At 41.6% G+C, this 19,549-nt stretch overlaps 1 protein-coding gene across 1 annotated transcript in view; it reads left to right on the top strand.

Moving 5' to 3' along the window:
- The window catches only part of DNAH11 (dynein axonemal heavy chain 11), a 190,316-nt gene that overhangs the window by 146,382 nt on the left and 24,385 nt on the right, over positions 1-19,549 (top strand). The window contains exons 66-70 of the mRNA XM_081971445.1: positions 10,250-10,454; positions 11,558-11,722; positions 13,058-13,198; positions 16,209-16,379; positions 19,066-19,188. Coding sequence (XP_081827571.1) covers positions 10,250-10,454; positions 11,558-11,722; positions 13,058-13,198; positions 16,209-16,379; positions 19,066-19,188 — 805 coding nt within the window. The remainder of the gene's footprint in view (positions 1-10,249; positions 10,455-11,557; positions 11,723-13,057; positions 13,199-16,208; positions 16,380-19,065; positions 19,189-19,549) is intronic.

The raw sequence follows: 19,549 nt of genomic DNA, 5'->3' as shown, positions 1-19,549 counted from the left end.
TTGCTGTCATAAAAGGGCCACATACTGACAACAACTAGGTAATTACAAATAATTAGATCTACTGAGCTTCAGACAATCCTAATTTTAAATAAAATATATCTTGTGATATCAATCGACAGAAAGTATTACTGGAAAGATTTATCAGCATATGCACCTTCCAAAGCAAATTTACTGGCTTTGCATATTAGCAAACCTCATGATCTGTGAAGCAACTTTTTAAAATTATATCCTGCCTTTACTTTTTGGAAGTTATTGTAACATAAAAAGTTATGAAGGAAAATCCTGAAATACAAGATTACAGTGTTTTCAGCATCCAGATTTCCATTAGTACTATTTAAAGTCTGAAAACATGGAAGCATCTCCAAGCACCACACTCAAAGGTCTGGAACCATTATGTTTATGTATGGATAATATGCATCCTTCGGCATAGGGTTTGTGGCCAGGCTGCTGTTGTTGTGCTGTTGTGGTTCAGTAGAAGGAAAGAAAAGGTGGGGAGGAGCAGCTCAAATGTGACCTTGGAATGCAGCTGTGCTCGTATGAGGGTAGATGAACAGCCCTGAATGCCAGCCCCAAGTATTGTGGGAGGATGGGACAATATTTTGATTGGCATACAGCATAAATCTTTGGATTTAAAGCGCAGAGAAGGCAGGCACTACCTCAGTTGTTGGGGCTCATGTAAAGGGAATGAGAAAGAAGAAGAGAGAAAAGATAGAGACATTGCTACATTTGAGTCTGTACACTTTGAAGCATCAAGGCAGAAAACGCCTTTGGAAAAACTGTTCAGGAAGTTGGTGGCTGGAGAGAGACAGCATGATGTGTAGTTTCCACTTTCTCATTCCAGAGGGAGAAGAGAATAAAGATGTCAGCTGGAGCCTTTTCTCCAGAAGAGAAGTAAAAATCCAGATAGAGATATGTGTCACACCAAAATTAAGGCAGATGGGGACAGAAGGAACAAGATTAATCAGTCTTATATTTTGTTTAATCAATTGCTTGATCAATCAAATCAATTGATTTTGATCAGTGGTTTGATCATTTAAACATGATCAAGATCAATCAAGAGGAACAAAATCAAGGAGAGAAGCAACCTAGAATTAAGCAGAAACTTCCTAACAGTGAGAACAATTAATCAGGGGAATATCTTGCCTTCAGAAGTTGTAGGTGCTTCATCACTGGAAGCTTTTAAGAAGAGACTGGAGAAGGAGTGGCCTTCTCTTGAAGAAGAGGTTGCACTAGAAGATCTTCAAGGTTCCTTCCAGCTCTATTCTGTATTGTGTATTGAGATGTCTGCAAACTCTAGGCAAGGAAGGACTAGACAGAAGACCCAGTTAGATGCATCACACAAAATCTATGCTGAGGGACAGCATACAAGATCTGAAAAAAGCAGGATGAAAACTTTAAGCACAGCCCAAAGGGACTCAGGCAATTCCTTCCCCATCTCTCTTTCATAGTGAAACATGAGAGGGGTGGAGGAATAGAAAGGGGGGAATTGGTAGCTAAGCAACAGAGCTGATGATTGCCAGAAAATAGCCCTGGGAGAGAGTTAGACAAAGTTAGACTAAGAAAGTTTGGACAATGCTATAAATAGTGGGGGTTACTTCACTATTCCTCTAAATCGGCTTATATGTAATCAAAGAAACAAAAGAGTCTCTACTGTCTCTGTGAAGCAATTGTCATCCTTAAATACACTAGCATAACTCTAAAAGAACTTCAGTCATGCTGTGGCAACACCAAATTGCCAGATAGAAAAATGCAATCTCGCTCTCAAGACTGCTTTATCTGTGTTCTTGCTGAAGTTTTACTGACAAATACATTAGGAGTCTTTTTTAACCATCATGTAAGTCATCCAGATCTCAGATATGTTGTCATATGATGAAGCCAACCAGAATAGATTATATTATGAATTACACCAAACTTAGAGCCAGCCCTGCCCATCTCTTTATAACATGCCTATAAACTATAAAGTGCCCAATCCATGTTTAGGAACCTTAAGCCAATTTCATTTGCAGTACATACAAATAATTCTTACTTGAGTATTGATAGTAAGTTTGAACTTTCTACACATGCTTTTGGTGAAAGAAATCATTACATACCGTGATTAGGAGGACTCTTCAAACCAAATTCCTGTGCCGATTACATACCAAACATACCTTATACTCCAAATGGAACAATATTGAAAACTGTTTTTGTTCTGTTTGTCACTAAATAGCATTTTCTTTCTAGCTGAGATAATTTTTTCTTTGGTGTCACTTCATGCAAGACAATGCAGTTGCTCTACATAAAATGTTACTGTTTACCTTGAACCTGATGCAAATGTGTTCATCTTTTACCTTTTATTTTTTTCCACTGCTTTGGTAAACTTATAGATTCTGTTTGCTATGATTGCAAGTAACAAATTATCTCTATATCTGATCCATTACAATTCACTCTCTGCATTATCAGAGGACATATAGTTGATGGACTTTCTTTAGTAGGTTTTCTGCTTTTTCATATTTCAACAAGTCTTTGGATTCTCATAAGTATTCTCTGATAATATCGTCTTCTTGTACTAAGCGGAGAAGCTCTGTTAATTAGGTTACAATGATTTCTGAAATAATTGTTTTCCAGGGCGCTGCTCTGGAGAGTCCAAAGAAGGGTTAAACACAGCCAATCTGCCCAGAACTGAATTGAAACTTTAAGCCACGCCTCTGGGTGCCGACTCTCCCCAGATTTTTTCAATTCAGCTAGCCCAGTAGACGTGCTTTAAGATTTTCTCCAGTTCTAAGATTGATTCCTTGGACTCTCCAGAGGAAGAATAATTTTTTAAAACAGTATATTTAAGGATTTTTAGAGCAGGCTGGTGAGTTTAAATTTAAGTTTGTTTTTTTCCCTTTTTAATTGGGTTTTTCTCACCCTTTCGGCTCTCCTGGAGTCTGGGGCTTTGCTCTGGCTCCTAGAAGCCGCAGGCAGCTGTTGGGGGAAGCGCGTGGGTCGGAGTGCCGACGCCAGCGCTGTTGGGGCACCCCTACTGGGGGCCGATTCCCACTGGAAGCCCTCCGTTGCAATTTGTGCTTCTAGCAAGTCAAATTGCTGCGTGGGCTTCCAGGGCAGCCGTTTTGGCTTCTTCCCTCTTTAAAATTGGCGCACAAAGCTCCGGTGAGTTCCGGCCGCCATTTTGGATTGCGCAATCTTCCGGCTTTACTTTTAAAAGTTTTTGCCGCAGCTGCCTGGTGCCTGGCTCTTTGCAGGAGCCGCGTGGAGTCAGACTTGCCCGGTGTGACCGGCGACCTGGGCCCCAATCCAAGCAAGTGATAGCGGCGTGGGATCGTGGCCTGCTGGGTCACCTCCTTTACTCTCCTGCAGGCGCTGGGAGCGAATTCTGCTCACGCCTAAGAAATTCCAAGCTACTTCAGGCCTTGCAGTTTCTCTGTCTCCTCAGGAGCATCGTGCTGCGGTGGGCTTTCTGGAGGTGGTGAGTGGTGGTTTCCCATCCCCCTACTGCCCCAACCAGTGATTGTTACCATGGCAGATCAGGTCCCTGAGACTTCTGAGGGTGTCTCTTCCAGAGCCCCTGTAAGACAGGCCGGGAAAGCTGCCAGGGAGGCCATTAGAGGGAGTAAGCCTTACTCCAGGCATGGCCCCAAGCAGGGCTCAGGCCTAGACAAAGATGCATTAAGGCGACAGAAGGCCTTAGAAAAACAGTTTTCCAAAGCCCAACAGCAGGCCCAATCTTCCCTTTCGGTGTCTCCTGGGGAGCCCTCCAGGGAAATTCCTCCAGCCCAGGGAGGCCCCATTTCTGATAGTGAAGAAGAAGGGGATTCCTTGGCCATGGCAACTTCTCCAGGCCATTCCATGGCTGATCAGGCTGATCTCTTTGCCTGTCCCTCTGATATGGAGGAGGGACCAGCTCCAATGGGGCCCTTAGCCCCTCAACAGCCGATCCCCGGGCCCACTCAAAGGGTTCGCCCCATTGAGGCCCAAGGGCCTAACCTATCCACTGAAATGCAGGAAATAATTAACAGGGCCATTTCCCAGGGCATTGAGGCAGGCATGCGAAAAGGTGGCAAGCGCACTCGCAAGACCCACCATTTGCAACCCCAGGAGGATTCCAGAGAGATGACTCCTAGCCTTCCACCTCTGTCCCTGCATTCTTCAGTGGCCTCTGATGAGTCAGACTGGGAGGAAGAAGAGGAATTTCTTCCTAGGCAGGAAGCTGAATTCTCTGGGGATGAGGCAAGCCCCGCCAAAAAGCCGGCCTTTTCAGGCTTATTTAATTTGGATAATTTCAAAACCATTTTAGATAAGGCTAAGATCTCAACTCACATGGGGTCCACCCCCCCAGCTCAGGTGGTTGTAGACCCTGATGATCTATCTGGGAATCTCTTTGAGGAACCCATTTCGGTCCAGGAAATAGTTCCTGTACCAAGATGTTCCTCAATTTAGTTCAAAGACAGTGGGCGCAGCCAGCTATCATGGCTACCCCCAGCAGCCATGACAAGAAGCTATATACGGTGGATGCCAGCCTGGAGGAGCTGCTCAAGCTCCCTCCTATCGATCCCCCTGTAGCGGCTCTTACCTCCTCTTCTGTGCTCCCTCCTGACCTGTTGGAGGGGCTCAAGGCTGAGGACAAGAGAACCGAAACTGCTTGTCACAAGACCCATCAGGCAGCTGCATGGGCCATTAAGTCCTCCGCTTCAGCCTCCTTTTTCTCCAGGGCGGCTCTCCTGTGGCTGAGGCAGTTGTTGAGGAAGATACCTGCCAAGGACGTTAAAGTCAGGCAGGATATCAATAAAATCATGGCAGCCACAGAGTACACTGCTGATGCCACTCTGAATGCTGCTAAGTTTGCCTCGCGTGCCCTAGCGTCTAATGTTACTTCCAGACGCCTCCTGTGGCTTAGGCACTGGAATGTGGATATGCGCTCCAAATGGAAGCTTGTTACTGCCCCCTTTAAAGGGGACAAGCTATTTGGTGAGGTCCTTGATCCAGTCCTTGTGGAAAACAAGGACAAAAAGAAAGTGATGCCATCAGTCACCAAAAAGCCTGATCGTAAAGGTCCTGGCTCTTACAGGAGGGAGGCCTTTCGGAACAATGAGCCCTCCACCAGCTCCGCCCCCTATCATCGGGCGTATCCCCAGCAGGGTGAGCGGTCTCAGGACCGTCAGTCCTTTCGAGACAGAGGTCACCAGCAGCACTTCTCCAAGTGGCCATTTCGGGGGGGCTCCGGCTCCCGACCCTTTAGGAGGTATAAATGACCATCACAGGTCAGCTCCCATAGGAGGGCGGTTGCAGTTGTTCCACGCCAAATGGGAGCAGACCACGTCGGACCAGTGGGTTCTTCAAACGGTCCGCATGGGTCTCACTTTAGAATTCTGGTCCCCCCCTCCCCGCCACTTCATCCGGTGTCCAGTTCCCTCAGGGTTAGTCAAAAGATCCCTCATGGAACAGGAGATAAGGCACCTCAAGGAGATCAGGGCCATAGAACCTGTCCCAGCAGGCCAGGAAGGAAGAGGGTTTTACTCCATCCTGTTTCTGGTCCCCAAAAACTCAGGAGGGTGGAGGGGGATATTAGATCTAAAGAGGTTCAATCACCACGTGACATATCGCAGGTTCAAGATGCAGTCCCTCCAGTCCATCTTGGGGGCATCAGGCCAGGCGATATACTAACGTCCATAGACCTCAAAGAGGCCTACCTCCACATCCCTATCCGCAAAGCCCACCGCAAGTTCCTGAGGTTCTCTTACGCGGGCCTCCATTACCTCCGGGACCACGGGTTCACCATCAACCTGGAAAAAAGTCATCTCGTTCCCACGACCAGACTGAAGCATCTAGAGGCCGTCATCGACACCACCTCTGGCACGGTATCCCTGTCCCCGGAAAGGGTGGCCAGCCTTCGGGAGATGGTCGTTCAGGTGCAGCAGTCACGTCTAGTCAAGGTGGTTCAGCTCTCACAGCTCCTCGGCAAGATGATCTCGTGCCTGTCAATCGTGCCTTGGGCGAGACTTCACTCCCGTCCCCTTCAGTGGCTCCTGCTTCCATATCAAAGAACAAACGAAAGCAGCTCAACAAGACTGATTCCAGTTCCAGCAGAGGTACGTCGCTCTCTAAGTGGTGGTTGTCTCCGGCCCTGTTAAAGGGGTCGCCATTCAAGGAGCCAGTCAGGCTCACCATCACAACGGATGCCAGCCTGTTCGGTTGGGGGGCCCACTGCCACAACCAGCTCGCACAGGGCAGGTGGTCCCCTTCCGAAGCCGCTCACAGCATCAACTGGCTGGAGCTGAGGGCAGTCAGGCTTGCGCTGAAGCGCTTCCAGAGCACCGTTCAGGGCCACCACGTGCGCATCATGACAGACAATGTCGCCACCAAGGCGCACATCAATCGACAGGGGGGAACGCGCTCCAGATCCCTGATGAAGGAGGCGGAGCTCTTGGGTCGATGGGCGGAGAGGTATCTCCTTTCTCTTCAGGCGGAGCACATCTCGGGCACGAGCAACACCCAGGCGGACTGGCTGAGCAGATCCACAGTCGACCACTCGGAGTGGCGTCTACATCCGCTGCTGTTCCAGCAACTGTCCCAGAGGTTCGGCCTCCCGCTGGTGGACCTGTTCGCCAACGCGGCCAACGCGCATCTTCCGCAGTTCTTCACAAGGTTCCACGACCCGAGGGCGGAAGGAGTCAACGCGCTGCACTGCCCGTGGCCGAAAGGTCTGCTTTACGCTTTTCCCCCGCTACCTCTTCTTCCCAGAGTCATCAGGAAGATCCTAGCAGAGGAGGCGGAGGTGCTGCGGGTAGCACCGTACTGGCCCAGGAGAAGCTGGTTTGCAGACTTGGTGAGTCTTTCGATCACACCACCGTGGCGGATTCCTCCACAGGACATCTCTCTCAGCCAGGGGGCCCTTCAACATCCAGAACCCCAGTGGCTGCAGCTGGCCGTCTGGCACTTGAGAGGGATCTCCTAAGCAGAGGCAAGTTGTCAGACAAGGTGATTGGCACCATCCAAGAGTCACAACGGCAGTCCACGACGCGCATCTACGACGCCACTTGGAAATTCTTCGCCAGCTGGTGCACGGCTCATGGTACGTCTGCGCCCCTTGCTTCGGTTCCTGTCATCCTGGACTTCCTGCAGGAAGGTTTGGACAAGGGCCTGGCACCTAACACCCTGAGGCGCCAGGCGGCAGCCCTGTCAACCATCCTCTCAGTTGAGGGCTACGCATCTCTTGGCCGGAATCCGACCATCCGCAGTTTCCTCAGGGGAGCGACCAACCTGAGACCCCCAGTGGTCCACAGATACCCATCTTGGGATCTCAATGTAGTGTGCGGTCCCTCATCGGGCTCCCGTTTGAGCCCATTAAGATGGCCAGTCTCAGACACCTCACATTCAAGACGGTTTTTCTGGTCGCTATCACGTCTGCTCGTCGCATATCGGAACTGGCTGCCTGTCAGTCAGAGAGGACTTGTGTCTCATTCGTAACGACAGAGTAATCCTGAGGCTGGACCCTTCCTTCAGTCCGAAGGTCAATTCCGGGTTTCATCGGGCGCAGGAGGTGGTCCTTCCGGATTTTTGTCCGCATCCTCGGCACCCGAGGGAAAAGCGCTGGCACATGCTGGATGTGCGCAGGACTATTCGCAGATACATCAAACGCACGGCCAGTTTTCGGAAATCCGAATCTCTATTCGTCTCCTTTCAACCAGCTCTCAAGGCAAGAAGGTCTCTTCATCTACCATCGGCGGATGGCTGCGAGCCTGCATTGCGCTTGCCCACGTTTTACAGTCCGTTCCTGTGCCTCGCAATATCACAGCACATTCGACTAGAAGCGCCGCCACCACAGCTGCCTGGTCTACACAGGCACCGATTGAAGAGATCTGCAAGGCGGCCACCTGGACTTCTCTGTCTCCATTTGTCCGAAATTACAAACTGGACAGTTTTGCATCGGCGGAAGGGGCCTTTGGGAGGCATGTTCTTCAGGGCATCCATACCAGCGGAGCGACCCTGATGGCTGAGCCTTCCCGCCCTAGTGACAGTTAGCTTAGGCATGTCCCTTCTTTGGACTCTCCAGAGCAGCGCCCTGGAAAATGACCATTGTCTTACCTGAAGGGTCCTTTTCAGGGCGCTGCAACGGAGAGTCCACCCCGCCCTGGGGTCTATTCTCCGCTGGTGTTTGTGAAGTCACAGTGTTGTTTGTTGTTTCTGTTATTGTTGTTGGACTATTTTTGACTTGTTCCATATTAGACTTCCAGTTGAAGTTTCAGCGCGCAACTGTTCCACGTCTTCATTGAATAAATCTGAGGAGAGTCGGCACCAGAGGCGTGGCTTAAAGTTTCAATTCAGTTCTGGGCAGATTGGCTGTGTTTAACCCTTCTTTGGACTCTCCGTTGCAGCGCCCTGAAAAGGACCCTTCAGGTAAGACAATGGTCATTTACATTAATTCTTTACTCTTTCTATTCATGCATGCATTAAAGAGTCACATAAGAGCAAAGACCAAAAAATCTATTGTTTAGCTTTGCATTTTTCTTTCTGCACATCAATATTTGTGTATTTAAAATATTTGCTACAAGGTTACAATGGAAGATATAATGTGTAAGTAGGTATAGTTGGAGAGAGATATTCGTCCATTGTCTTACAAAGATCCTAGAATGGCCAATATATATACCATATTTTTCGTAGTATAAGATACACCTTTTTCCCCAATAAAAGAGGGTGAAAATCTGGGTATGTCTCATACACTGAATACAGCATTTTTGGCCATTTTTATCCATTTTTATCTCCTCCCCCCCCCCCAGCCCTCAGGAGCATTTTGTAGGCCTCCCAAACTCTCTGCATGCCTTGTTTTTCCACAAAAAATGATGCATGCAGAGGTTTTGGGAGGCCTGCAGAGTGCAAAAACTTTTTTTAAAAATTTACCTCTTCAAAATCTTGGTGCGTCTTATTCTCTGGTGTGTCTTATACTCTGAAAAATACAGTATTTCAGTATGTGGAGGTGAAGGATCTGCTCTATCAGAGCTTCTCTAAAGATTCCATTCACATCAGCTGTGTTGGATACTGGAAAAAAAATCCATGATTACCATACCTTGAATTCCAGAGTTAACCTCTACATAAATGTCTTTTATTGAATTGGATGAATTAATTCTGTCATCCTTTTCCCCTCTATTTCTTTGGCTGCTATCGTAGCTGAACCATAAGAGAGCAATAGCACAAACATTTATTTTCCCCAAATCTGCAATTAAATAAAACCCCCAACATAGCTATAGTGATAAAACTCACTGAATCATTGTGGAGTGCTTGTCTTTCATAGCTGATAACCACAAAAATTGGTAATAATTTATCACTTCTGAGGATTGAGCACATATAAAGTACAATTTTAGTGCAAGGCTCCAGATCTCATTTTAAAATGAGCCATTTTAGCATCGCAATAGCATGAAATTGTTCCCCAGGTAAGTTTCTCTGTAAATAAAGGAAAACAGTGAGTTACAAAATTGCCCTCTTTGTTCTATCGCCAATTTCTGAAATCATTCTTCCATTTTCCCTTGCAGTGGAGTGCTTATTGAAGTTCAGCATATGTTCTGTAAATAGACATTTTATGACATATTCAAACTGTACAACAATGTTTAAATTATTTTTAAAAAATTCTGTCTGAACAATATTTCAAAATATAGTTTGGTACCAGATTTAGGATTGGCTTTAGCATATTACTCTCTATTTGTGAAACCACTTTTCTTAGGTTCTGTCTGATCAGATGGGCATGCTCTGGGTGCCAAAGATTAAACAGTGCCATCTAGTGTGATCCTGCAGTAAAGCCTTCTTTGTAGTTGCCCCCACCTACTAGATTATCATCATTGACAAACTTGCTTGGCTTCAAATATGCTTTTCTTTTGATGCCGTCCTTCAAAACAGATCTTAAAACCTAGCTTTTTAAACTGGCTGAAAACTAGAATGATTGGTGAATGACAGGTGGCTAGAATTTTATTTGTATTTTTCCCCAATATATTATATTTGTGTATTTGTTTTCCCTTCTCCTATACTTTAAATAAGCTGTGTACTTTCAATGGCACTTACAAGTTTTTAAATAGGGAATGATAAATCCCCATGTGAATTTAATTTTTCTTAAAACTGGTTCTCTTTTTTAAAAAAAATCTTATGGAAAGCTGCATGTTGAAAACTAAAGCACAGCATCAGCTTTATTTATAATAATGTGAGTCATGCTTGGCCTCCTTTGGCATTTTTGCATTTTTTGAGGACTCAATATTGTAATGATTTTCATTTTAATCAATCTCAGGTATATCAAAATTGAAGACAGAGAATGCGAATTCAACAAGAATTTCCGTCTCATTCTTCACACTAAGCTGGCCAACCCCCACTACAAACCAGAGCTGCAGGCTCAGACCACTTTAATTAATTTCACAGTCACAAAGGATGGGTTGGAAGACCAGTTGTTGGCTGACGTTGTTGGTATTGAACGACCAGAGTTGGAGACAGTCAAGGTAAACCCACATGATGCTATGGTATCACGCAGTTGATGAGATTCCGCTATTTATTTATTTATTTATTTATTTTTATGACATGATAATCACCTTGCAATCCATATAATAATATAAACGGTGGGATTCAAAAAATTTTTACTACTGGTTCTGTGGCTTGGTGGGCATGTCTAGGTGGGCATGGCGGGGGAAGGTTACTGCAAAATCCCCATTTCTTCCTGATCATCTGGGACTCGGGAGGCAGAGAATAGAGGGGGTGAGGCCAGTCAGTGGTGGTATTTACCGGTTCTCGGAACTACTCAAAATTTCTGCCACCAGTTCCCCAGAATTGGTCAGAACCTGCTAAATACCATCTCTGATATAAAAGGATAAAGATACAAACTCAAATTAATGATAAATTAGATGTTAAAATAATATATCAAGTAAACAGCTGGCAGAAGAGTGGAAGTTGCATAGTTGAATTTCCCCATTGACTTAGCCTGTTAAAAGCTGGTTGGGAAGGTCACAGACAGTGATCACATGACTCTGAGACACTACAACTATTGTAAATATATGCCCATTGCCAAGTACTCAAATGTTGATCATGTAACTGCAGAATTCTGCAATAATCATAGGTGCAAAGGCTGGTTATAACTTACTTTTATCAGCCCTATCATAACTCTGAACACTTGTTAAACAAAAGATCGTAGGCTGAGGATTACCTGTACTTCTTGAATGCAGCCTTTATGTATGACAATATACTCATCATACATCATCAAACATCACTGATGCTAATCATTTATCATGTTCTAGGCAAGATAGGCTGTTTGTTACTGTTCAGTTGCAATTCCTGCCAGTTCTTGCAAATATAGACACCATTGTCATTGTCGTCGTCATCAACAACAACAACAAAATCTTTATTTGGTCATAGGCAGCACGTAGAATACAGAAATCACAGTTAATTAGAATAAATACAAAAGAAATGTGTTTATATATGTAACTAAAATATCTAACAAGTTTGAATCCTACAGTGTAAAATGTAGATTACTGAACAGTTCTTGACTGCGGACAGAGAGATGGAGTCAAATTGATTTGATAATAATCCCACTTTTCATTATGTTTCCTAGTCTCTTCTGACAAAACAACAGAATGATTTCAAAATTCAATTGAAGGTCTTAGAAGATGATCTACTTTTTCGCCTTTCTGCTGCTGAAGGCAGCTTCTTGGGAGATACTGAACTTGTGGAGAAACTTGAAACCACAAAATTAATGGCGGCAGAGATAGAATTCAAGGTACTGCAGCTTTAGGCTTTGATTTTGTTAACTGCAAATACATTTTTTTATCTGAAGACAAATCCAGATATACTATGTGAATCTCCTTCCTTCCTGTGACATAAATGTTAGCAGTTTGATCTCTCCAATATAGGAAATAATACATTCTGGCTTCTTGGATGAGCTGACTATAGTGGCTAATGACAAAGCACCTGCCATTTTTAAATGCTCAGTGTTTGTTAATGTGATATTAAAAGCAATTGGCCCATAACATTTAAAAGTAGATTAATGGAGAAGGGTGGAATCACAACATCATAAGCATTTTAGGAATCAGTTTAAGGTCCTTGAATGAGTGGCAGGCAATTGTGCTTATGTGTGAAGCTCCACTCATATGAATGGAGCTTCATGTGTGAGTTCAAGCACCCTCCGCTCATTCAAGGACCATAAACTGATCCCTAAAATGCTTATGATGTTGTGATTCCACCCTTCTCCATTAATGTACTTTTAAATGGAGCTTCACATGGCTGTGCATGCTTGCCTACCATTCATGAAAGTGAAGCTTCACGTGCATTCATTTGCCCATTTTTCCCATGGCCCAGTTTCAAACCGGCCACAATCTGGTAGTGGGCCATGGCCAGGGTATTAGGGACCCCAGTTTACAATGTCATCATACTGACCTTTACAATCTGTGTCCTCATTTTACTAACCTCGGAAGGATGGAAAGCTGAGTCAATCTTGAGCACAATTGAGATCGAACTCCAGGCTGTGTGCAGAGCTTGCTTGTAACACTGCATTCTAACTATGCCACCAGATTGTATTGTATCATATTGTATTGTATCGTATCATATTTTATAATATTAAGATGAAAAAAGCATGAATTTAACTTTAATCATTTGAGGCTGCTATTTTCGTGTAAGCAATATTATTTCAGAAACTGATTTGTATAGTCCTGCAGCTCCTTATTTGCAGTTTTCATCTAATCATTCTTATCTTCCTTGAAATAACTATATACAGTAGCTTCTTATGGACTGGAAGTTAGCACTTTTGACCTTTGTATCATTCATAAGTAATATTATTATCAAAACTGTTGAAATCTTATCAACAGTCCTGAATGGTGATATAGATTCATTATAGATGCTAGTATTTTAGTTCCCATTTTAAAGCATTCTTTTAAAAAAAGATGTAGCCGCTCAATAGTTAACCACTGTAAATTATATGCTACTACTTCTCTACAGTTCTCATTCTTAACTCAATGGGGATTTTGCCTAAGTAATTTTGTTTAAGATTACAGCTTAAACATTACTGTGAATTTGCTCTAACAATAATTATGATACCTTCTTTGTTGTTATCTCACAGGCTGCAGAAGCCAGAGAAAATGAAGTTAATATTAATGAAGCCAGAGAGTATTATAGACCAGCAGCTGCAAGAGCTTCTCTTCTTTATTTTGTCATTCAGGATCTAAGCAAAATCAATCCCATCTATCAGTTTTCATTGAAGGTAACTTAACTTTTTCTTGCTTTATTTTCAAAAGTAAAAAATAAATACAGAGCTGCAAACAGCTTGATTACCAGCAATGGTATCCCCAGAAAATAGGAAAGTGATAGGATAATTTTTAAATAATTTGAAGTCACTTATTAGGCCCTCCTGTTATTATGGTCAAATCATAATAGTTTATATTATGTTGAAAATTTACAGACAATTTCTAGCTAGAGAATTGTGAAATAGAAAAAAAATGATTGTATAGCACCCACAACAAATGTGATATCTTCTTAGAATATACTGCTGTTTTCCAATGTCAGTGGCAGAAATGTTAATGAAATGTTAAAGAGAAAAGTAGCAACTTAGAACAGCAGAGAATCGCAAGAAAGTATTAGAATTATTCAGAGTAGCTGCAAGCAACATTGTCCAGATAATGTTTTATGTTCGAGACAATGTTGTTTTATATTCCGAACTTCAATCCATTATGTGTCATCCAAGTACTTCATCCATGCCACTTTCCCCCCACTTATTCCTTTTATTTCCTGTTTGGTTTGTTTGTTGAGAAAAACCCTGAATATTTGAGGACTTGATCATTCCACACTCCCTTATTCAGAGTTTGCAAATGGGTTTAATAAATTTAAATTTTCTGGTATTTTATGAACATACTGTATCATGATATAACTGCTCTCGTTTCTTCAAAAACAGTGAGTATTTTAATACTTTACGGCATTTGCTTCTGAATGACTCTTTATTCCTTATACATAGTTCAAGAATCAATGGATTTTGTCTCCTTACTAAAGGAAAATCTGTTTTCATTTATTCTTCTTCTAAACCTTCATTCTTGTTTAAGCTAATCCACTGTCTTGCAAGCTCTCTCTGTGTGTGTATGTGTGTGATCTATGTCTGTCTGTCTGTCTCTGTCTCTCTCTATCTCTCTCTCTGTCTCTCTCTCTGTCTCTCTGTCTGTCTGTCTGTTTGTCTCTCTCTGTGTCTGTCTCTCTCTCTCTGTGTGTCTGTCTGTCTCTCTCTCTGTCTCTCTGTGTCTGTCTGTCTGTCTATCTATCTATCTATCTATCTATCTATCTATCTATCTATCTATCTTTGTGTTACAACCCCTGGTATGCCTTTATTTCCCTTTATTTATTTATCAGCACAAATACAACACAAATATATATATTCAAGCCCAAAGCCTGAAGATGGCAAGTGAGATCTTGCTGAAACGTTGCCAAGACAATCTCAATCTTACACGGGAAAAGACCCAAAGACAACAAAACCAGCATATTATAGATGATAGATAGATAGATAGATAGATAGATAGATAGATAGATAGATAGATAGAAGATAGATAGATAGATAGATAGATAGATAGATAGATAGATGATAGATAGATAGATAGATAGATAGATAGATATATCGATAGAGATAGATAGATAGATAGATGATAGATAGATAGATAGATGATAGATGATAGATAGATAGATAGATAGATAGATAGATAGATAGATAGATAGATAGATAGATAGATGATAGATGATAGAGACAGAGACAGAGACAGAGACACTGAACAGGACAACTGCTTCTCCCTTCTCCCTTACATCAAGACACCACAGATAAAATCAGCAAAATTCTCCACAAACACAATATCAAGACAGCCTTCAACACTGACCAAAAAATAGCTAACATCTTAAGAAACCCCAAAGACAAAATCCAGCTAGAAAACCAAGGAGTCTACGAAATACCATGCAAAATCTGCCCTGCAACATACATTGGACAAACTAATAGGATAATAAATGCACGCATCACAGAACACAAGAACGCAGTCAGAGAAGAAGAAAAAACTTCCTCCCTTTTCCAGCACCTTAAAGCTACAGGACATGAAATTAATTTTGAAGGAACCAGGTTAATCTCCAAAACTGAACACTTCAACAAGAAAATAATTATGGAAGCTATCGAAATAGAAAAACACCCCCACGACATGAATAAACGTGATGATACCTCCCGTCTACCAGACATCTGGAAACCATCCCTAGTCAACAAACGAGCCCCACCCAAACCCAGGCCGTTGCAACACGAAACAACAACGGACCCACAGCCAGCAATCTACCAATCATGATACAGCCATACATCCAATCAATCCACTTATTGAAACAACGCCAGCACTCCACACACACACACACCAAGATTTATAGAAAGATGGCAGCTCCGACCACACTGTAAGCCAAAAATACCAGCCTGAAGATGGCGAGTGAGACCTCGCCAAAACGTTGCCAAGACAATCTCAATCTTACACAGGAAAAGACCCGAATTCAACAATACCAGCATACCTACACCCATGAAAATCACAACTCAATTTTTCTCTAACACAAATCTCATTCCAGTACACTGCTTCACAGTGCATCCATTCCTAAAATCTAGAAGCTTAGCACTTTTACAACCAGGACCTGAGAAAGATTTTTACAACTAAGGTCTGAGGAAAAGCCAAAATGGTGCTTCTCTATGTCCATTCAGGACTTTTCTGGCACCAGAGAAATCAAATTGCCCAAATAGTTTCTTTCATCCCTGGCAACAGAAATGCAATAATAGCAAATTAAAGAATCAACTCCTTTTACATCCCTGAAGCTCACTTTCTTCTACCTAATAATTGAACCATTCAGATTCATAAAATACTTCAATACTACATTTATTTCCCCAGAACAATATTGAGTGTTGTAAAACCTATCCCTTTATAACAAAATCATCACATATCATATCCAGATCATCACATTGCCTTTTATATACTCCCTGTGTTCTTGGTCAGCTAAAAAAGCTGGCTCACATTCTGGAACTTGGAAGATATATTTCTAAGGAGTTTTTATATTTCATTCACAAAAAGTGTATTGCTATAATTTCTATTATTAGTAGTATAACCTTAATTTATGCTATAATATCCCTAATGTTTATGCCTATAATAACATAACTTATTATTAAGTTGCCACATACCCTACCAAAAGAAAATTTTAGAGAATGTTTTCTTGTTTTGTTTTGTTAGGCTTTCAACAATGTATTTCATAAAGCTATTGAGCAAGCTGAGGCATCAGATGATGTCCTGGAACGCATCTTCAACTTGACAGAAGCCATAACATATTTCACCTTCATTTATATCAGTCAGGGACTTTTTGAGAGGGACAAACTCATTTTTCTTGGCCAGGCAATATTTCAGGTTAGAAAATTTTAATTATTATTATTAGCATTTTAAAGTTGAGGATGCATTTATTGATTTAAATCAGCAGTTTACAAATTTGTACTATTTGAGTTGAGATTAATAATGCATATAAAGTTGCAGGATAAATTTGGCAACCAATGATCAATTGCTATTTGGTTAAATATACAAAATGGAGCACCATGAACTTGGAATAAAACAGTTTCACTCAGAATATGTCATTGGGTGTTTCAAGTTTTTTTGTATTCTCATAGAATAAAACTTCTAATGGTTTGAATGTTCCAAGATTTGAGTGAAAAAAAATTCAAAAAGTTTCTACCATATTTGTCATAGGAAATAATGTGGATTTAGGCTTAAACCTGACTTGGGTTATGGTTATTTTAATGTTATGCATTAAATATTTTTGTTTGTGATTCTTCCTGGCTAAATTGTACCTCATTACCATTAGTGCATGTAAAGAGAAGCCATAATGGGGAAAATAAGTCTAAGCCAAACTCCAAAAATGTCTACCCATGTGCTTCATTCAGTTTAGTTTAGTTTAGTTTTAGTTTCTTTAGCTTATATACCGCCCCCTCTCCCCGAAGGGACTCAGGGCGGTGTACAGACAATAAATATACAAAATGAATAACAAAGCAACACACAAAACCAGACAAAACCAACTTAAACACACAATCCGTACAAAACCAAACTATTTTACGATAATTAAAATAGTACCAATTAAAACCAATTTAAAACCCCAAAATTTAAAAATTTAAAATGCCATCCAGGAAGGTCAGGATTCAATTATACTACATTTCTGTTTTCGATTACAATTTAGCCAGGCCAGCTAATTTGAACAAGTGGGTCTTGAGTTTCTTACGGAAGAAGTGGAGGTCAACAGTAGTTCTAATATCGGGGGGGAGGTCATTCCAGAGGGTTGCGCCCATCACAGAGAAGGCCCTACTCCTGGGCACCGCCCGCCCGCATTGCTTAGCGGAAGGTACCCGGAGGAGTCCCTCTCTGTGAGAGCGGATTGGCCGTAGGGATGTGTGGGGTAGGATGCGATCCCGCAGATAACTAGGTCCTGAGCCATGGAGCGCTTTAAAGATGATAATCAACACCTTGTAACGCACCCGAAAAGCCACAGGCAGCAAGTGCAGCTCGCGCAGGAGCGGTGTTACGTGGGAGTACCTAGTACTCCCCATTATTGTCTGCGCGGCTGCATTCTGGACCAGCTGTAGCCTTCGGGTGCATCTCAAGGGGAGCCCCATGTAGAGAGCATTCAGCTTTAAGTACATAACTTGATAAATATATTTTAAGAATTTAGACCCAGAAGACTTAACTTTTGAGAAGCTAGAATAAATAGCTATTGAAGTACAAGCAAACTGGGCAATTTACCCAGCATCAATAGCATTCAAAACATGTATACTAATGTGTACATGAACACATTTTTGCTTTATCTATCTGCAAAATAAAGCATAGAACAAAACATAGACTGTATAATGGTCTATCAATGCATGCTAGGTATAACTTCCATGTAATAAAAGCTTTTCTTTTTCTTTTAATTTATCTACCTTACTCTCTTATAGATTCTCTCGGAGTAAATTCTATCTTCCCCTTGGTTTTTTGTTCTCACTTCTTCTTATCCAGTTTAACTAATAGCATTAAAGTCACATTGCTAAATCAGTTAAGATGAGAGGTCTTGAGGAAAAAGTTATCAAATGACAAGCTGATAAGCAAAAAATAAATCATAGGACCTAGAAGATACTAAAAAATAGGCCACCTGTTTGTTTGTTTGTTTGTTTTCATCTCTGAAGAAAAAAATAGTGTTCCTTATTCCATCTTGAAGAAAATTTAATCTCACCTAATTATTTTATAGTTAGAACATTCAAAATGGTAATTTTGTGGTTAAAATATTTCAAGATATTTTAACTCTTTTTTTTTTTGCATGCCGAATTGCCAGTAAAGCTGGCAGCAACCCACCCCTGGTTTTAACTCTTTCTCACTAATTTTTCCCAAAGCCCAGTTCCACATACATGGGCAATATAGCATTCAGTTAATTTAATTACTAACTAAAGTTAAAGGGACATATTTATTTACAGATATCACTAAGTTCAAAATAATAAATGATATTGGCACTGTAAAACAAGTGCAAGAGTAACAGAGTTGGAAGGGAGGTCTTCTAATCCAACCCCTTGCTCAAGATCCTAGATCAGGGGTGTCCAAACTTGGGAACTTTAAGACTTGTGGGCTTCAACTCCCAGAATTCCCCAGCCAGCCATGCTGGCTGGGAAATTCTGGGAGTTGAAGTCCACAAGTCTTAAAGTTCTCAAGTTTGGACACCCCTGTCCTAGATCATTCCAGACAAATGAGGCAGGCTTTTTATGAAGAAGTAGCTAGAGAATACAGCAGGCAAAGGATGGAGAAACATTTTACTTTGATGTCCTATTATTATATTAGAGCAGAAATAAATTTCTGTCTAAGGAGTCAGACATATGCAAAAGTTACAGGTGTTATAATAAAAATGATAGTTTTACCTACACCTATTTTCCATATAATAGAAAGAAATGTTTCTTAAATACCCTCAGTTATAACAGATATGAGTAATCTATAAATTTCATAAAATAAATAAATGGATAAATAATACGTATTAATAGACCAAATCTAAAATTTAGTTTTATGTTTTTGTTCACTCTTCACTTCCTAGATTTTGTTGAGGAATAAAGAGATAGAACCTACCAGGCTGAATTTCTTGCTACGATTTAAAGTTGAATCTACCTATAAAAGTCCGGTTGACTTTTTAACAACTCAACCATGGAGTGCTATTAAGGTAGGTACAGAAACACTTTTTCTGATATTTTCCTACCCTTTGGATACTATAAAAATGCACTACCTCCTATATCTGAGTGAGTTTTAACTTAATTATGTGCATCTTTATTCCAGAGTCCTAATTTTCCAACATTTAAATGCAATGTATTCTATATACTAATCTAAATTGATTTGCTCTGAAGTAAATACAGTTTTCAATTTATATACTACATTTTATATGTTACTTTTCTATCGGCTTTAAAAAAAAATACTGTTTTAAAAATCTTAAGTAAGCAGCCCATTGAAACATGATTAGTATTTTCTTTACTCATTGGGGTCTTTAGATGTAGACCTAATATTAGTTATAAGCTGAAAATCATACT

Source organism: Natrix helvetica, assembly GCF_964273705.1.
Source record: "Natrix helvetica genome assembly, chromosome: Z".
Taxonomy (NCBI): domain Eukaryota; kingdom Metazoa; phylum Chordata; class Lepidosauria; order Squamata; family Natricidae; genus Natrix; species Natrix helvetica.
This window is presented reverse-complemented; position numbering and strand designations above follow the sequence as displayed.